An 18,282-nucleotide genomic window follows, 5' to 3' on the forward strand; every position below is an offset into this window, starting at 1 on the left:
AAAAACTCTATGTAACTCCATTCAGCAGCTTAAAGAACATGTGGAACAAGATGATTCTATAGATCCCTCTGCCCTCCATTCCATCTGAGTCAAAAAAAAGACCCTAGTTAATTCTACTGGAAGCTGAGGAAAAAGATCTGTTTCCCACATATTTTCTCTGGCACATGCCATACAGGAGGGCATTTACAGCTACATCAGGGAGCAAAACAGGACAGAGCCTTTCAAAAGGCAGTTCTAGGATCAATTATTTTTTAGGTTTTTTTCTTCTTCTTCACCAAACTGTCTCCCTGAGAGATCATTCTATAGCTCCAACTGTACGAGCAAATATTCAAGTTTATTTCCCTCCTTTCTTTGTGTCCCATTGTGATCTGATTTTATTAGGTCAAATTTGAATGGATTGGATTTATTACTGATTGTGGACAATTACTGTGTTGTTTTTGAATTTCAAGGATAAATTCACATATATTGTCCTGAACATATAGGAAGAAAGATAGGATTAAAATGTTGGAGGTCATCAACAAAATGAACTTGACATTTCAAGTGTAATGAAATAATAATGGATATATTATTATTTATGTAAATAATGAACATTTACCTTGCAGTCTTTTAACGTGCCCTGTGCAAGAATAGAACTTGCTGGGCTCTTCAAGTGTTTTAGCCTTCTGCTTTGTGCTTCTAGCCAGCTGCCCAAAGACTGTGCTTTGTTTTCATTTTTAACAACAGATTCCAAAACGTGCTCCAACTCCTTTATCTGCATAGAGGACAATTTGTAATTATTTGCAAAATGTAGGAATGTTTTAAATTTTTTAGTTTATGGTAATAAGCACAGAAGAAAGAATATTTCCCCCCATTTTCTACAAAGTGCCTCATATTTTAATTTATTATGTTTCTGGACTCAGATATAACAGGAAAAAAAAAGCTTCAGATCACCCCCAAATAGTAACTTTAATCTATTGTACTTAATTGGAAATGTAAAGAGAACATGGTTATGTTGTCATTGTATTATTCCTGTCCCAGCGACAGTGGGGCAACATAAACCAAAAGGGGTATAAGGCAGGCTTACTAAGGTCTGTGTGTCAGGGCTCTGGTAGTTACCCCCATTTAAATAATAAGTCATTAGCCAAATTTTCCAAACTTAAAGATTTATTAGGTGTAAACATGCCAACATTGTCTGGGTGTAGCCAACTCTGAGACAATCATTCATTGTCACCATTGAGCATTGTTTCCCCCCATTCCCTGGATGTATCATAATTAATATTCTCCAGTGGGACACATCCATAGCCAAGAATCATCAACCATGTTCTCCAGTTAGAATTCTGTGCAGCAGAAACTTCGGTCACCTAGAAACTATCTTTGAAAACATTTATGGAATGCAAGTTGCCCACTGCTCCCCCCTCCCATTCTGTTGGCAACTCTAAAAACCATAGAAATATTTTATGAGTTGACACTGTGGATTAGAGAAAGTAGGTGAGAACTAAATTCATATTTGCTTTTGTTGCTGCTGGCTTTAGAGCTGCCTGGAGAATCCAGGAGAATGGGGAATGGGGTTGGAGTAGAAGACCTACAATGTCCCTTCCAACTCTGTTAATCTGTTATCTGTTATCCTTCTTCATTTCCTAATCCTTGATGCAGATCTGAACAGCATCAGACCTTGCAGATGGGACAGGAATGCCACCATGATAGGCTTCTGTCCAATAAGCAGCAGTGAATGTAGGCAAACTGGGTGGAGGAGACTTGCATGGACCTCTCTGCCTGATTTCTCCAACTGCAGCCTTTCCAGGCAGGACCCCACTGCCATTCTGAAGAGTTCTCTGCAGTACAGAGAACAAAGCAATGAAGCTGCAATGGATGGGTGATCTTCCACTAGGCGCATCTGAAGTTGACTCACATTCTCTGCAAAAGGTTCTAAAGGACATTCAAACCTTTTCATTCAGAGTCCCTTGCAAATGGTGCCAATTCATATTCAATTCCCCAAGACATTCTGCAAATGACGTCCTCTCGTAACGCTTGCTTTCAACATCACAAGGTGTCAACTGTAGTAGTGACTGGTTCACATAATCAACTATCCATTGTTTAAAGTTCATTTCCATCACATACTCCTAGAAATGTAAAATACAACTCTGTCAAAATAAGCATGTTTTCTATGCAGCAAATACAGTTTTGTTCCTTTATAACTGATTCTACTGCAAGTGAGAACAGGGTAGAAGCGCAGAGCTATAATAACTCATAATTGAATGGCCAAATCCTTTGCTCGTAGTTAAAGAGCATAATGATCATGGGCTCTTAAAAAGTGTAACTGCCTATAATGATCATTTCGGTGGGGGCGATGAAAGTTGTAGTACAATACATCTGTGAAGGCATCAAATTGGGAAGAGATTGTGAGTTCAGTTGAAAAAAACATCCTGGGAGAAGCAAAAGCAAATGTTTCCTATATTGCTGCCAATATATTGCTGGATGCAGCCTCCAGAGACAAGATTCCTATAAGGATTTTATAAGTATACTTAAGCTTGCCTTTTTTTCTCCAAATTCATTTTCCTCTTATGTGTGATTCATAAAAGAATGGTGCCATTTAAAGACACTGACAAATTATTGTGTAACAGTGTTAGCACTACCTTTCTAGCTTTATTTGCATGATAATATTAGTGGATTGAACACAGAAAATGTTTGGTCATATAGACAAAATGAAAGGCTGAAAGCCTTCTGTGAAAAAAATCTGACAACATTTTGACAGATGTATTGGCCTCTATCTCATCATAGATTAACTATATAATAGATCTCTAGAAGTGGAAAGAAAACTCTAGAAGAAAACATTGCATAGAGATTCCAGATATTTAGAAGTCTGATTTTTACCTACAGTATATATCAATCTATCTTGGGAATGAATAAATATTTGTCATACCAATATTAATATCTTATTTTCCCACAAACTCATACAGATAAATCTGTCAGACACCTGCTAATTGCTGTCTGAACACCCAGTGGCGTAGGATGATAGGTAGTGGGAAAATAAGATAAGTAGACAATATTAGGATGATGGATGATAGCAGACAGACAGATAGAAACCTAGCTCATAAAATTGACTCTACATAGCGACCAAATCAATGATGCAAGGATATGCACTCATTCCCTAAGGATATAGAGAACATTATTCTAGTTCCCTTTCTCTTGATCTCATTTGACTCAAACAGACAACATAGTATGATTCCTTATTTGAATTTATATTATTTGATTTTCTGCCCAAAAGATATGAAACCATTTCTAGACATCATGAACTTATAGTGTCTGGCTTACCTTGTACCTCCTAAGAAGTCCTTTCAAGCTGGCAGAACTTTGCAAATTAATTACAACCTCATCTCTTCTTTGCTGATCAATGCAATTCATCCAGGCATTCAGTTCTGTGATGGCTTCATAAGATGACAATTTTGCCATCTGGAGCTGTTAGAAAATTATACCATTATACTTATATTTTTATGGAACAAAATCTAATGTATTTTCTAAGATATTTAAAGATAAACACAGAATATTCAAGTGAGAAGTATTTTCCTATGAAATCTTTTTCATTTGTTATTTGGTAGACACATGACAAACTGTGCTATGCATTTTTGGTGGTTTTCTAAATGGACATTTTTTATAACTGTGGGAAAAGTAGGAAGTTCTAAAAGGCAATCAAAAGCTCCTTGGTTATAGATTCCAATAGCTGATGTCATCTTTCCTTGCTTTCCTGCATTTTTCTGTCCATAAACATGAGCAGACATCCCTTCTCATTTATTCTTGCACATCTGTTTATTTGATGTAGGTTAAAAAAAAATGAAAACAAAAATTTCAGTACAAGAGGGAAATTCCTTCCTTTCCAAAGTTTCCTTACACTTATTTTCTGCTTAATTTCACTAAAATCTTAGCAGAGAATCAAATATATATATTGACATAACCCTCAATTGTTTTCAGAATAAAGGTAAAGGTTTCCCTGACCAATTGTGTCTGATTCTAGGGGGAGATCCTCATCTTACCCTTTTCCATTTTCATGTGGCTAGCATGACTATACTACAAAGCATATGGAACACTGTTATCTTCCTACCAAAGTGGTACCTATTTATCTACTCATATCTGCATGTTTTGAACAGCTAGGTGAGTAGGAGCTGGGGCAACTAATGGGAATCACTCACTTTTCTCTCACTTACTGCAACCTCTGCCTCTCTCTTTTGTCTTTCTGCTTGGTGTATTGTAGAAAAAGGACAGAATACTCTTGCAATGGGCTTCTAAACTATAGACTATATAGACTGTTGGTAAAGAAGCATCAAATTGCCCCTATTATTCTGTAGTGATATTAGAGCTAACAATAATCAGCCTTGTCTGCAGAAGAATATTTACAATTCAGAAATGCTCTAGATTTTTATCTCATTTTCAGTCATTTTTGACTGTGATGGAGACATTCCCCTTCAGATCAGTTCATTTTAATCTTAGCAAATTGTTCCTAATGTTCACAAGTTAAGAAAGGGGCACAAAGTTTACAACTGCACAGTGGCATCTGTAACAAGCTACAATGATGTCAAAACAATGTCTCCATCATCATATTATTATGCAAACAATGCATTTGTGTCATGAAGTCATCATGTCTGAAGCAATTAAATGTAAAAGGAATGTCATTCACATGAGCATATCATGATGCACATGTCATCATCTTACCTTCTTCTCCCACAACTATACAGGAATCATATGCTAAACTCTCTAAACTTTAACTGGGCAAAACAGTGCACTGTAGGGCAACAATTTTTAAAACAAGGGCCATGGACTAACTTACAGAATGTGTCTAAAACCCAGAACCTGTGACTCCCATGAAATTGAAATTGGGCAAATTTTGTAAAATATTTTATGACATAAAAATTATCATAAAACATTTTAGGACATAATGCAAAATGTCATAAAACATTTCCTGACGTTCAACTGCTGATGTTTGATTGTGCAATACCATTTTACATGGGCTATTTTCAAGAAAGAGACATCTCTGAATATCTTCCTGAACTTTTAAGAACTTTTCCAGCGAAGGTAGTCTATCATTACTGAAGACTTTGAGAAATCTGGTAAGGAAATATCTCTGAAATGATGATTGAAGGGGTTGTCTTTAACTTTAATGTTTTTAACTGCCGAGACATTTGCTATTACAGGTCAAAGATAAAGAACAATATTGGGCAATTTCAGTCAAACTTTTTAGTGGGACAATTGTGGACCAACATCGTTGAGTTCTGTACAAATACTTGTAAACAGAATCACAAGCAAGAATGGCAACAAATGTAGTATTTAATACTTTGGTATGATGGATTCACCATAGATAAAGCAGACAGATAAGATTTTTAAACAGAGAAATGACAGAGATATGTAACGTTCTGCAGTATCCAATTAATAACTATGGCAGTCCTCAAAGTTGTTCATGCCTAGTAGCATTACATTTTACCTGGTGAAACTTCTCTTGGATACCTGGTAATTGAACAACCAGGTTGGTCCATCTCTGCTCATACTCTGCCAAAGCTGAGCGCAATTTTGCATCATCAGATTCCTTAGTAAGCAACAGCTGATTTCCGGTACTTATGACAGAAGATTTCAAGGAAGATTTATTATCAACTTCTTTAGAGAATTCCTGAAGACACATACAAAATAAAAAAAATATGGTATGCATGAAAATGTTGCGTTAAAAAAGCTTGCTAATTATATTACATTATGAAACCATTTTAAACTGAGATAAAATATTGTTCTCCCCCCTTCCACTTTTTAAAGAATAAGCCAAACACTAGTTATGTGTTCTGGATAGAGCTGGGAATAGACTGAGGAGGCCAAAGTCCAAACCTTTACTCAACATTATTTACTCATTATATTTTACACTTTAGGGCACCCAAAAAGCAGTGCTGAAGGTTTAGATGGAAACGCCTAGGTCAATTAGACCCAGGTTCAAACTTTCTATATTGACATTTTCCATTTACATATTATATTTTTGTCTGCCCTCTGGACAGATAGAGACCAAATGGATACGAGATGAGAAAGTCAAAGATAATTGCAAGAACGAGGGCTAAAAGATTAAAATGTAACAGCTATGAAATAGGAGAGGAGAAATTGTTCTTTGCAATCTTATATAAAATAACTATTGGTTCTAGCTGTTACCTTCCAACAGTAATAAAATACCTGAATTTTTCCTCCTACTAAATATGGCTAAATTCGACATTATATTTGTCTGTGAAGCATGGCTCAATGCATCTCTCCCAGACTCCATTACCACAGTAAGGGACTATCATGTTTACCGATCAGATCGTGAAATTCATAGAGGAGGTGGTGTTGCTATCTTCTATAAAAAGTCCTTACATCTAAAAAATATCCAAGTTACCCAGGAGCTTGCTCTTCCTGAGACCATCATCTGTGAACTATCCTTAAATATCACAATTCGATTCTTACTATGTTACAGAGCACCTGATTATGACATCGAACATGTAAACAAGCTAAATACATTACTAACATGGGGTGCATCCTGCCCATACCCTTTTATCTTTCTTGGTGATTTCAATCTACCTCATATTGACTGGACCCTAAATGAATGTACAACTGAAATCATACACACAACTTTCTACAATGCTATTACAAATCTGGGACTGGAACAACTAGTAACCAACAACACTAGACTAAACAACTGCCTCGATCTCATCTTCTGCAATAGTTTGAATTTAATTTACGGAATACAAACTAAAGAACCCTTTTCCAGCAGTGACCACAATATGATTGACTTTTGTCTCAACATACGCCCACACAAAAATCACCACAATGATGTAATCCCCAATTGTAACTTCAAAAAAGGCAACTATGATCTTATAGACAACGATCTCTCATCCCTTGATTGGCAATCTCTATTCACTGGATGCAATACTGTTGAATACCATTACAACATATTTTTACTTGATGTCAAAAGAGTCATCAAACTATATGTACCAACAACAACTCCCAAAACAAAACAAAAAAGCAGATTACCCATAACAATAAGGAAACTTCAATCCAAAAAGAGATCACTCTGGCGGAAAAACAAATCTGGTCACGTTGCCAATTTCAAAAGCCGATACAAAAATTTATGCCACCAGATAAAGACCGAATGCACCAATTATCACATTAAACAAGAGGAAAACCTTCTAAGCACCAATTCCACCCGTGCTTTTTACAATTTTGTAAACAACAAACTAAAAGACTCAAGGTCCATCCCACCCTTGATAGGACCTGATGGTAAAGACTGCAACGACGACACCATTAAAGCCAACATCTTTAACACATTCTTTGGCTCAGTATTTGTAAACAGCAATGGATCATGCCCAGTATTTCCTAGTCGTACCACAGATAACAACAATGATCTAATACATATCGATTTTACAGAAGACAATGTTGAAAAAGCACTACGCAATCTAAAACCATCTCTATCTATTGGACCGGATGGAATATGTGCCTACTTCTTAAAAAAGCTATCCACTGCCATAGCCAAACCTCTAAGCATAATCTTTGAAAAATCTTTCAGGACCAGCTCCTTGCCTAACCTATGGTCACAAGCCACTGTCATCCCCATCTTCAAAAAGGGAGACCCAAGCCTAGTTGAAAATTACAGACCAATCTCCTTATGCTGCGTCACCTGTAAAGTCATGGAATCAATTATTAACCAATCCATCATCCTCCACTTAGAGACAAACAACCTACTCTCCAATAAACAATTTGGTTTCAGAAAAAAAACTATCCTGTAATCTGCAACTCTTACGCTGCAAAAACATATGGACGACACAACTCGACCAGGGCAAAGCAATAGATGCAATCTACATAGACTTCTGTAAAGCCTTTGATTCAGTGGTACACGACAAACTACTCCTAAAAATAAAATCCTATGGTATCTCTGGACAACTGAATAACTGGATAGAAGCATTCCTGGCAAACAGACAACAAATGGTCAAAATTGGGAGCGTCCTATCAAATTCTGTACCTGTCAATAGTGGTGTCCCCAAGGTAGTGTTCTAGGACCAACTCTCTTCATACTCTACATAAATGACCTCTGTGATCATATTAAGAGCAATTGTGTTCTTTTCGCTGATGATGTAAAGCTGTTCAATACCACAGACAATACTGCTACCCTACAAAAAGATCTTGACTATGTATCAGAATGGTCAAACAAATGGCAACTTCAAATCTCAACAAATAAATGCTCTGTCTTACATATTGGCAAAAAAAATCAGAAAATAAAATACAAGCTGAATAGTCAAGATCTTGTTGATGACCCAAGCTCTGTAAAGGACCTTGGAATACTCACCTCTAATGATCTAAGTGCTAGAGCCCACTGCAACTACATAGCCAAAAAGGCATTAAGAGTTGTTAACCTAATCCTCAGTAGCTTTTCTCTGGTAATATCACACTACTAACCAGAGCATACAAAACATTTGCTAGACCAATACTCGAATACAGTTCATCAGTCTGGAACCCACATTACATATCTAATATTAGCACAATTGAGAAAGTCCAGAAATATTTCACAAGAAGAGTTCTCCACTCCTCTACTCATTGTAGAATACCTTATGCCACCAGACTTGAAATTCTAGAACTAGAAAACCTTGAATTACGCCGTCTTCGGTCTGATTTAAGCATGGTATATAAAATCATACATTGCAATGTCCTACCTGTCAATGAATACTTCAGCTTCAACCATAACAACACAAGAGCAAACAATAGATACAAACTCAAAGTTAACCGCACCAAACTTGATTGCAGGAAATACGACTTCAGCAATAGAGTGGTCAATGTCTGGAATACTCTACCCGACTCTGTAGTTTCTTCCCCAAACCCCAAAAACTTTAACCTTAGACTGTCTACTATTGACCTCACCCCTTTCCTAAGAGGTCTGTAGGGGGCGTGCATAAGCGCACCAACGTGCCTACCGCCCCTGTCCTATTGTTTCTCTTATTCTTCTTTTATTTTTCTTATATGTACCCATTTCATGTATTCACAACTATGTATACACTTATATTTATTATCTTGTAAACAATTGGCAAATCAAATACATAAATAAAATAAAATAAATAAATTCTAGTTAGACAATAACTTGTCCGGGTAGATTATAATTCACTCCCATATGTTGGCTGTGAATGACACAACCAGCTACATAAAAGAGAGTCCGCCTGCTATATGCAAAGGTAATGGCAGGGGGAGGGGGTGGGTTGGAGAAAACCGAAGAAGGCTTGACTCAGTAAATAGGCGTTGAAGCTACATTTAAATATCACATTGAGTCAATGTTTGTTTTAAGCTCAATTTTTTGAACAGTCTTGCGAACAATTATGACTGATTTGGAAAAATTTCCCTTTATTTTTCTCTCATTTGCCTTGCATCTTTGTGGTTTGGTTAGAGGTTTGCACATGATATACTGTAATACCAAATCAGGAATAAGCCAGAAAATTATAAATAATTTCTACATCTCTGCGTACCAAAATCACGCCAAGTCACAACTATAGTCAGTAACAAATCATGATTTTGAACTGTAACTTATTACCATAAAATACAACTGAGTTATTCACCCAGCCTTAACAAACCATGCTAAACAAATCACATTAGAGTGCAAATCTAGCCTTTGGAGTGTCATGCAGTGAACCGGGCTTTATCCTGTGAGATCGATTAGAAAAGGAAGTATAATGGGCTTAAAGATGACTTCGCAAAACAGCATTAGCTAAATATATGGAGAATACTGTATGTTTATTAATGGCTCTTAGCAACAAAACTTAAAATAAAAAAAACATATTTGACTAATAGGCATTGATAGATGGTAGGTCTGTATTGGAGGCAATGTACAAGATTAGATGGCAAGACGGTCCTTGTAATTTTACATCAGTCTCTGCTACATAAACACTGTCTAACTTACAAGCAAACTCTGAATATGGTTCCTGACAGTATTCTGGTCTTGAGATGCATTGAGAGACTGCTCCTTCCAATAGTTCACATTTTGCTGAGCAGATTCCAACCAGACATTGAGCTCCTTTGTATCTTTGTTGTAACTTCAAGAAAAAACAAAAGAAAACAAATCAGGAACTAGAATCAATAAGTCACTACAGATCCCTCAAACAACTCTGTTTCTGACTGGTAACAGGCTTATAAGGCAATTAATAATCAGCGGGTTATTAAAGAGCATCCTGGCAGATGAAATTTGGGGGCTATATCTGATTTGCTAGTCCTACATGAGAGCAATGAAAATATAAAATGTCTACCCTCTCCTCACTGTTTAGATAACTTCAGTTACTTCTCCTTTTGCTATTTTTTGTTTAAGAAAAAAAATCAGCTTTCCATATGCTATCTGTTAGCAGATGGAGTAACATCAGATATTCTTGTATGTCAGTTGTACCCAGTCCTGGACAGGAGTCCTGGTAATGGTTATTCACCTTGATATCCTTCTGACTGGGCTATTCTATCTGAAAGCTTCAATTCACCCAGAAAATGCAAAACCATGACTAGTTACGTGTACTTTACTCCTACTCCACTAGCTGCATTGTCTTCTGATAGGCTTCTGGGTATGATTTAAGGTGCTGCTTATTACTAATAAAGGTATACGGTTAGATTACTTGAGGGACTGACTTCTGCCAAGAACATATTTCCACAGGGAGGACATGCTCCATGTTCCCTCTTTTAAATGTTGTCATCCTATGGGACTTAGGAAGTGTCCTTTTTCTGTGGTTACCCCTGTTCTTCAGAAAGATCTCTGCTCCTATATATGACAAGTCCTAATTGATCTCACCTTTAGGAAGCTCTTCTCCCCCAAAATAAGAGGCCAGCTATGTATAACTCTTGTTCTTATTAGGTGCTTGGTAGCCATTTTATATTTAGCATTTATTTAGTGTATTGTTTATTATTATGTGAGGTTTTTTTTTTTTAGAACTGGTCTACTTTCTCAACTTGCATTTTCAGATTTTGAACATGATTGCTAAGGAATTCTGTGAACTATGCCTATTGAGAGTACCAGGTCAGGGAAGCTGACCTTCAAAAGCAAGCAAACGTAACTCCTACCTGGACAAGAGTTTGTGCAATGTCTCAAGTCTTTGTAGTTCATGGCCAACTCTTTGGGAAAAAGATGCCCACTGATGTTCCAGCTTCTCAATCTTGGATTGCAATTCTGGGCATCTCAGAAGTTCTGTCAAATTTTTCCCTTCTTTCACTATTTGATAATATCTAGCCTGTTCCCCTTCAATGTTCTTTTGGATTTCCTGAGAAACAATAAAGAAATTATATAAAATTATAAATGAAAAGTAACAGATCATATTATTATTAATTTATTTCTCTTTAATCACACACAAAAAGGCAAATCTATTTATCCTTCAGTGTTCATTTAATTAAATTTGGCAATCAACACATTTTATAATTGCAATGAATTTTTTGCGCAAGCATTAATTGGGAAAAATATGATCTCTCCCATATCTGTTTCTTTATTTTATTCTATTTAGATTTTTTTTCACTTTCTTAAGAGGGAGCTGTACATGTTTGCTGGCTTGTTTCTTTCTCTCAAGATAATTGTTTTACATCTACTGTCTTCTGACTCAATGCCTAACTGCTATGAAGAATGTCATGTTTCCTGTAGATCACAGAATATAAGAGTTGAAAGTGATTTGGAGATCCTCTAATCCACCCTATGGCCCAGTGCAGAATTATACTATTATATCAATCTTGATGTCTGGCCATCCAGACTCAGTTTAAAAACCTCCAGCAGAGACTATCACTTCCTACGCCACTCTATTCCACTGTTGAATAATTCTTTCTATCACAAAATTTATCCTGATGTCCAACTAAATTAAACTTTTTTGTCACTTAAACCCCTTTTGTCTTGCCTTCTTTAACAACTCTGAACATTTGTCACATGACAGCACTTCAGAAATTAGAAAACAACTAACATGTTTCCGAAAAGTCTTTTCCTCTTCAGGCCAAACATATCTAACCATTCCTCCCAGCCCCTAATCATCTTGATGCTGTCCGTGAGACATATTCCATCTTGTCAATGTCCTTCTTAAATGGAACTACATGAAATGACAATTTAGTTTGTAAAGACATGTTTAGCCTTCAATTCCTTCATTACAAATAGAGGAAACATTATTCAAGTATTAGCTTTTGTACAGTGTTTTGTTCAATAATGACCATAGTTACAATGGAAGTTACAGAACCTAGGGTGAAGTCAGTACCTGGAGGAGATGAGTCCTTTCCATTATTCTTTCTTCTGTCTCTTCCACTAAAGCCACAAAAGGCATTGTGGGTGAAAGTGCTTCCAGCTTTTGGCAGAATGAAACGTAGTTCTCATCAAATGCCATCCAGTCCTGTAAGATGAAGAACGTTGTTAGTAGCTCCCAAAAGCCAGTAGTAAACTGGTTGTATAAAATAATTTTCTTTAATCAGTTTCTTCCAAACGTGTAGGCCTATACAAATTTATATTGGTTGGGGGCAATGGGAGTTATGGTCTGATACATCATAAAGGTGCCAAATTGGGAAAGCTGTTGTATCCAACATAAACAAATGTATTTAATTCTTCCATTACAAATATGACCTTGAATCTCAACATGGCATATTACTTAATGGGTATTGAATAATGAATACAAAAATACTTTAATTTAATCATTTTTTGAGATATAAAAAGAGCCCTGCTGAATCAGTTCAAAGTTGTGTGCTGTAGCAGTATCAAGTCAGTTTTGAATTTGGATAAATTCCAAATGTATGTAAAATTAATTAAAATTAAATTAATGTATTCTCACTCAACTTCTGGGTTAGAAGCTGAGTGCAACAGACTTGTCTGAACCTATTTCACATTATTTTATTTTACTCTCTGACCTGTAAAACCTTTTCCAAATGGGTTCCTTGTTGAATAGCTTCTTCTTCTAATGATTTGATCTTCTCTACCATATCCTTCCAGTATTTCTCCCTGTTTTGTAATATTGAAGCTGCCACTTTTTGTACAAGAAGCATATGGTCGTTCAGTTTACAGAAGAAGCTCTATGTTCAAAAAAGAAAAGGAGCATAAGTACAGATAATTATATTCGCAAAATAATTATTCAAAAAGAACACACTTGTCTTTTAAGAGCATAAATAAAGTTACAATGTTTCTGCTACATGCACCTGCTCTGGATGTTTCAATAATACAAAAACTTATCCTCTTTCATTCCTTTGAACTTTTACCAACAGCAAACATAACAAATACACAGAGATCTATATTTTAACAGCATTAAAAGTGGCAAAATAGTAAACAAGTATTTAGTACAATACAAGTATAGTATTTGTTACAACTCAACCAAGAATGCCAATATTCCTCATGTGCTAAATATTACAAAAATATGTAAGTTGTTGGTCATTCCCTAAACAAGTAGAAAATTGCTGGGCTTGCAGATGCGAAAAACAACCATATCCCAAGAAAGTGGGAAAACTTATGATATATCCTTAAAAGGGATCTTTTTAGATCCCTTTTCCAAAATTAGAGATTTGAATCAATGCTAAAATTATGTTTATTTATTTTATTATTCATCTTTATATGGCTGCCTCCTGCTTCATACACCTTGCTTCCCTTATCCTAGTCATTGGCGTATACCCAAAAATCAAGGGAAGAAAGTGGACCCAGAAACTGATGGATAAATTGGTACAGGACATCTGGATAAGAGTGGAGGATATATTGGTAGAAATATATTGGACCTTATGGTAAAACTGATAATGTTATTCTGGCAACATAGTTGAATTTAAATCACAACTTGGTTTGGAACAAAGCAAATTATATCTCATTTAAAGAGCTTGATTTCTTTATCCGATTGAATCCAAAATGAAATGTGGAGGATTTGTTTGCCATCAAACACCAATTCTAACAATTCTGGAGAAACACTGTTATATATATTTTAACACGGGAAAAGACCCAAACACACCAAGACCTGATATATATATATATCAGGTCTTGGTGTGTTTGGGTCTTTTCCCATGTAAGATTGAGGGTATCTTGGCAACGTTTTGATGAGGTCCCACTCACCATCCTCAGGCTGATGCTTTCGGCTTTGTGCTGTTGCTTGCACAAGCATGAAGCTGAAAGCACCAGCCTGAAGATGGTGAGTGGGACCTCATCAAAACATCACCGAGATACCCTCAATCTTACATGGGAAAAGACCCAAGCACGCCAAAACCTGCACACCTGTACCCATGAAAATCTACAAACACACACACACACACACACACACACACACACACACACATATATTATATATATATTTTAAACATCTCTTTGAATCCCAAAAGTAATTATTCAGTCATATAAACTTTACTTTTCTTAATCTATATAGCCAAGTACCACTCACTCATCACGAAATCTCCAGAACCGTAAAGCCTACAAACTTGAAATTGGGCACATATGTTCCTCTTGGCTTCTAGGTGCTCACTAAGAAAGGATTTTTTGACATGACCATCAGATCTAGTATTTCTTATACAGTAATTAATATGCTCTGATGCTAAGGAGTTCTACTCCCCCTCCCCACCTGAAAAGAACTCTATTCCATCTGCCAATTGCCTCACATTCCATTACCTTAGTTCAAACTCTCAGACATTCCACTCCTTCACTCAGGAGCGGTCTGGGGCTCCTTACAGTACTAAACGTCGGTACCTCACCAAAATGTCTACGCCTTCCACCTATGAAACTGCTTCCGGACTCAAGGCGTCGGGAGTGATATTCCCTTATGTGTTTCAATCACAGAGCACCGAGCCAATGGATTGTGAACTGAATTTCTCCTGCATAGCCTGATCACAAAGTTTTGTTGTGAAGCTGTGGTATCCAGCTAGTATTTTAAATAAGAGGCATTTCCATATGCAACATGCAAACAATTACAGCCTTCTTAATTTGATGCCAAATAGAAGTAGCTATTTCCCCTAAGTTTACATTCAGAGAAATTAAGTAGAAATCAACTTGTGTTTATTCAAATGTTCTCCTGGGCAGTCTATAAATTTTCATCTTTATTACCAAGGATATATTTTATTTTCAGCAAAGTAATCATAGCCCTGGATAGATGTTATGATTACACATAACAGCAACAGCCCCTCCTCTTCCTATAAAATTACCTCTGCTCATGTTGATGAGATTACATTAAAAGCTCTAAGTGAAAAATAAACATATAACAAATGAGCTAATGTAATGCACTTATTAAGAGAATCACTGCCTGGAGCTCTGGAGTGAGGCCATTTCCTTCTAACCAGTGAATGAATCTATGCATGCATGCCTGAACATATGATAACATTAAACAATGAATCTCAGTATTGCCATGATTTCACTGGCTAGGTTTATACAAGGCTAGATTAGGCCAAAACTATAGTTTGTGGTTCAGTGTATGGTGGGAAATCCACTATAGTCATAGTAGGACTATTGGGAGTCAACAAGAATTTGCTATAAGGTAGATGACTATATAAATGTTTTAAATAAATACAATCACATCAACCCATCATGTGATTTATTCATTGTGTGTTTTGTGAACATATAATAGAAATCCATCAGTGGTTTCTTGGTATGGAAAAATATATTTAAGTGTAATTTAAGCAGATATTCATACCTTATGGTTTTGCAAGTGTAAATCTAAATCAGATCGACTGGTAATTTTCAGCTTTGAAAGATGAACAAGTTTCTTTTTCCCAAGATCTATAAGCTCTGCAAATCCTTGTAACAAAAATTCACACTGTTGTTCCTTAATGAATGAAGAATTTAGTTCCTTCTGTTTGACTCTTAGGAATTCCCAGAGGTCATCCAGCACCTCCTAGAAATTAAATGAAATTCTGGTTAGAATCATTTATGAGACAGTTATATTACAGAGAAACTTGTGGCATCTCAAAATCAATAGTCTTCAAGATACCACAAAGTACTAATATTATTACTGTTCTAGAATGTGTTTTTTATATTACACGGCTGACCAGCAATCAGGGTTTAACTGCATATTTTGACAACATACATTATAAACCTGCAAATTTTGATTGGCTAAGCCAAACATTGCATTTCTAATCCATTCTTCTTTGGATGCAGTTCAGGATTGTATTTATGTATCTATATTATATCTTCCCCATCAAATTACAATGTCCATCAGCCAGTCAAAATGGCTGATGCGGCTCCTAAAGACATCAAATGGTTAGATCATCTCCAGAATTAAAATAGGCCTTTTAGTGATTTGCTTTCTAGGGAAAATGCCATATTTCACATTCTAGTTCAGTGGCAGCAACCCATGACTCATGGGTCAGATATGGTCTGCTATCCAAAATCATCTAGCCCAAGTCCCCCTCCCAAATATATGTTTATCTGGAAAGAGAGAGGGGGTGGGGAGAAAGCACATGCTGTCTCTTTGGGTGAATGTTTGGGGAAGGCTTCATCAGCCACCTCAATGGAGGCAGAGCAGTTGTTGTGGTTCACTGGCAGCCAGTGTGGACAGCAGAGGTATCGGACAGTGAGGATGAAAGGGAACCAGTCAGGGAGTCTGGCAAGGACTTGGACGAGGGTCCTGCATCTGATGCAGGGATGGGGCCAGGACTATCTGAAAGTGGGGTGCTGCCTTTGGAGCCATTGGACTCTGGCAGCAGTGAAGCAGAGGATCCCGGGAAGCCTGTTCCCAGTGTGCATGTGTGCAGGGCTGCTAGAAGGAGACAGCAGCTGAAACAGCAGGAGTGACTTGGGAGTAAGGCTGGGAGGTGATTGCCCCTCGCATAAGGGATAAAAGCCAGCCCTTGGGGATGTGCTCTTTGCAGGAAGTAAAGAAGTTCATTAGATTCTGGTTCCTCATCGCAGCCCCGTGGACTCTGGTTTGTCTTTGCTGGAACTTCTGTCAGTTTATCTGCTAATTAAGTGAACGTCTGTTTCTTGGCAGCTTTTACAACCCTGAAAGGCGTGTTCTTATCTCAGACAATTGTGTTTAATGAGTTTTGGCTGGGAATGCAAATAATTCCCAGCATCACATTAAAAAAGGTTCGCTTTTACACACAGCATGTGTTTTCTTAATTTGAACGAAGCCTGGGTCAGAACAGCAGTAAGTCCTTTGGAAATGGTAGCAGTGGCATAGCTTCTGGACCCTGTGTAGAAGGAAGTTGCCAACCCCTATTCTATATGCTGTACAGGTAGTCCTTGACTTACAATTCATTTGGTGATTGTTCAAAGTTACAACGGCATTGAAAAAAGGACTTGTGACTGTTTTTCACACTTACATTACAGCATCCCCACGGTCATTGATTTATATTCAGATGCTTCATAACTGGTTCCTATTTATGACTGTTGCATTGTCCTGGGGTCGTGACCTTCTGATAAGCAAAGTCAATGGGAAAGCCAGATTCACTTAACAATGGTGTTGCTAATTTATCCACTGCAGTGATTCACCTAATAAATGTGGCAAGAAAAGTTATAAAATGGGGCAAGACTCACTTAACAAATTTCTCCCTTGGCAACATAAATGTCGTAAGTTGAGGACTACCTGTATTTGACCATCATGTATTTTCTCACCCTCTTTTCTAGCAATTCTATTTTGTGCCCTTGCCCTTCCCCCCCATTTAACCTCAATCTCAGCATGCTCGGATCAGTTGCATTTCATTTTATTTGGTTCATGTGTCCATTTGTTATTCAGCATGTTTACCTCTAGTTTATACACGTCGTGGGTTACAGCAACTGGCCAATGAACTCTTTCTCCACGATCTCTTAGTTTAACTGCCTGTGTCTCAAAATTTTGCAGTTCCGATTCAAAGACATCCATCTGCTGAATGAAATATTAAATGATTCAGAATTAGGCAAGCCTTTTTAATAGCAGTGATATTTCTGAGGCAGAGAAAAGATCTGACAATTTTCTGAATTATATCTATCAAATAACAGAATAAAACTACCACTTGTTAAGTAGAAAAAGGGACTGGTCTAAGTAAAAAAACACTCAAAACAAATTGGCATAATTGGAGTGAGGATTTGTTTATGTCAGGAACATTATAACAATGATTTACAAATGAGATCTGCAAGTAAGTGTTGCTGTACGGAATGCAGTTATTTCATATTCTAGCTAATTGTGCTCTCTTCTAAAATAGTCAAGCCCATTCTTCCAAACAATCACAGTATTTTGTGAATAATGAATGTACTTAGTTTTTTGGTCAATTGTTGGGTGGGGGGGTGGGGTAGATGAATTAATGACCACTTAGGATTTTTCTCTTAGCTTGTTTGCACTTCTACAATCTTTGCATTACCACCAAGAATGCTTATATCATCTTTCTCATTTCTTAATAGTTCTGTCCGAC

General features: G+C 36.8%; 1 protein-coding gene across 12 annotated transcripts in view; it reads right to left on the bottom strand.

The window, feature by feature from the left end:
* SYNE2 (spectrin repeat containing nuclear envelope protein 2) overlaps window positions 1-18,282 on the bottom strand; it is a 238,090-nt gene that overhangs the window by 69,252 nt on the left and 150,556 nt on the right. For 11 of the 12 annotated variants that reach the window (XM_087952300.1, XM_087952299.1, XM_087952298.1 and 8 more), the window contains 10 exons: window positions 17,640-17,759; window positions 15,588-15,788; window positions 12,850-13,011; window positions 12,210-12,341; window positions 11,047-11,243; window positions 9,911-10,043; window positions 5,450-5,632; window positions 3,292-3,435; window positions 1,923-2,099; window positions 596-751 (listed from right to left, as the gene is read on the bottom strand). In XM_087952300.1, the coding sequence (XP_087808426.1) occupies window positions 596-751; window positions 1,923-2,099; window positions 3,292-3,435; window positions 5,450-5,632; window positions 9,911-10,043; window positions 11,047-11,243; window positions 12,210-12,341; window positions 12,850-13,011; window positions 15,588-15,788; window positions 17,640-17,759 (1,605 nt within the window). The remainder of the gene's footprint in view (window positions 1-595; window positions 752-1,922; window positions 2,100-3,291; window positions 3,436-5,449; window positions 5,633-9,910; window positions 10,044-11,046; window positions 11,244-12,209; window positions 12,342-12,849; window positions 13,012-15,587; window positions 15,789-17,639; window positions 17,760-18,282) is intronic. The other variant, XM_087952296.1, reaches the window with a different exon arrangement.

The sequence above is a fragment of the Notechis scutatus genome, chromosome 1 (genome assembly GCF_049901735.1).
Source record: "Notechis scutatus isolate UNSWTSFEM ecotype Mainland chromosome 1, rNotScu1.2, whole genome shotgun sequence".
Taxonomy (NCBI): Eukaryota; Metazoa; Chordata; class Lepidosauria; order Squamata; family Elapidae; genus Notechis; species Notechis scutatus.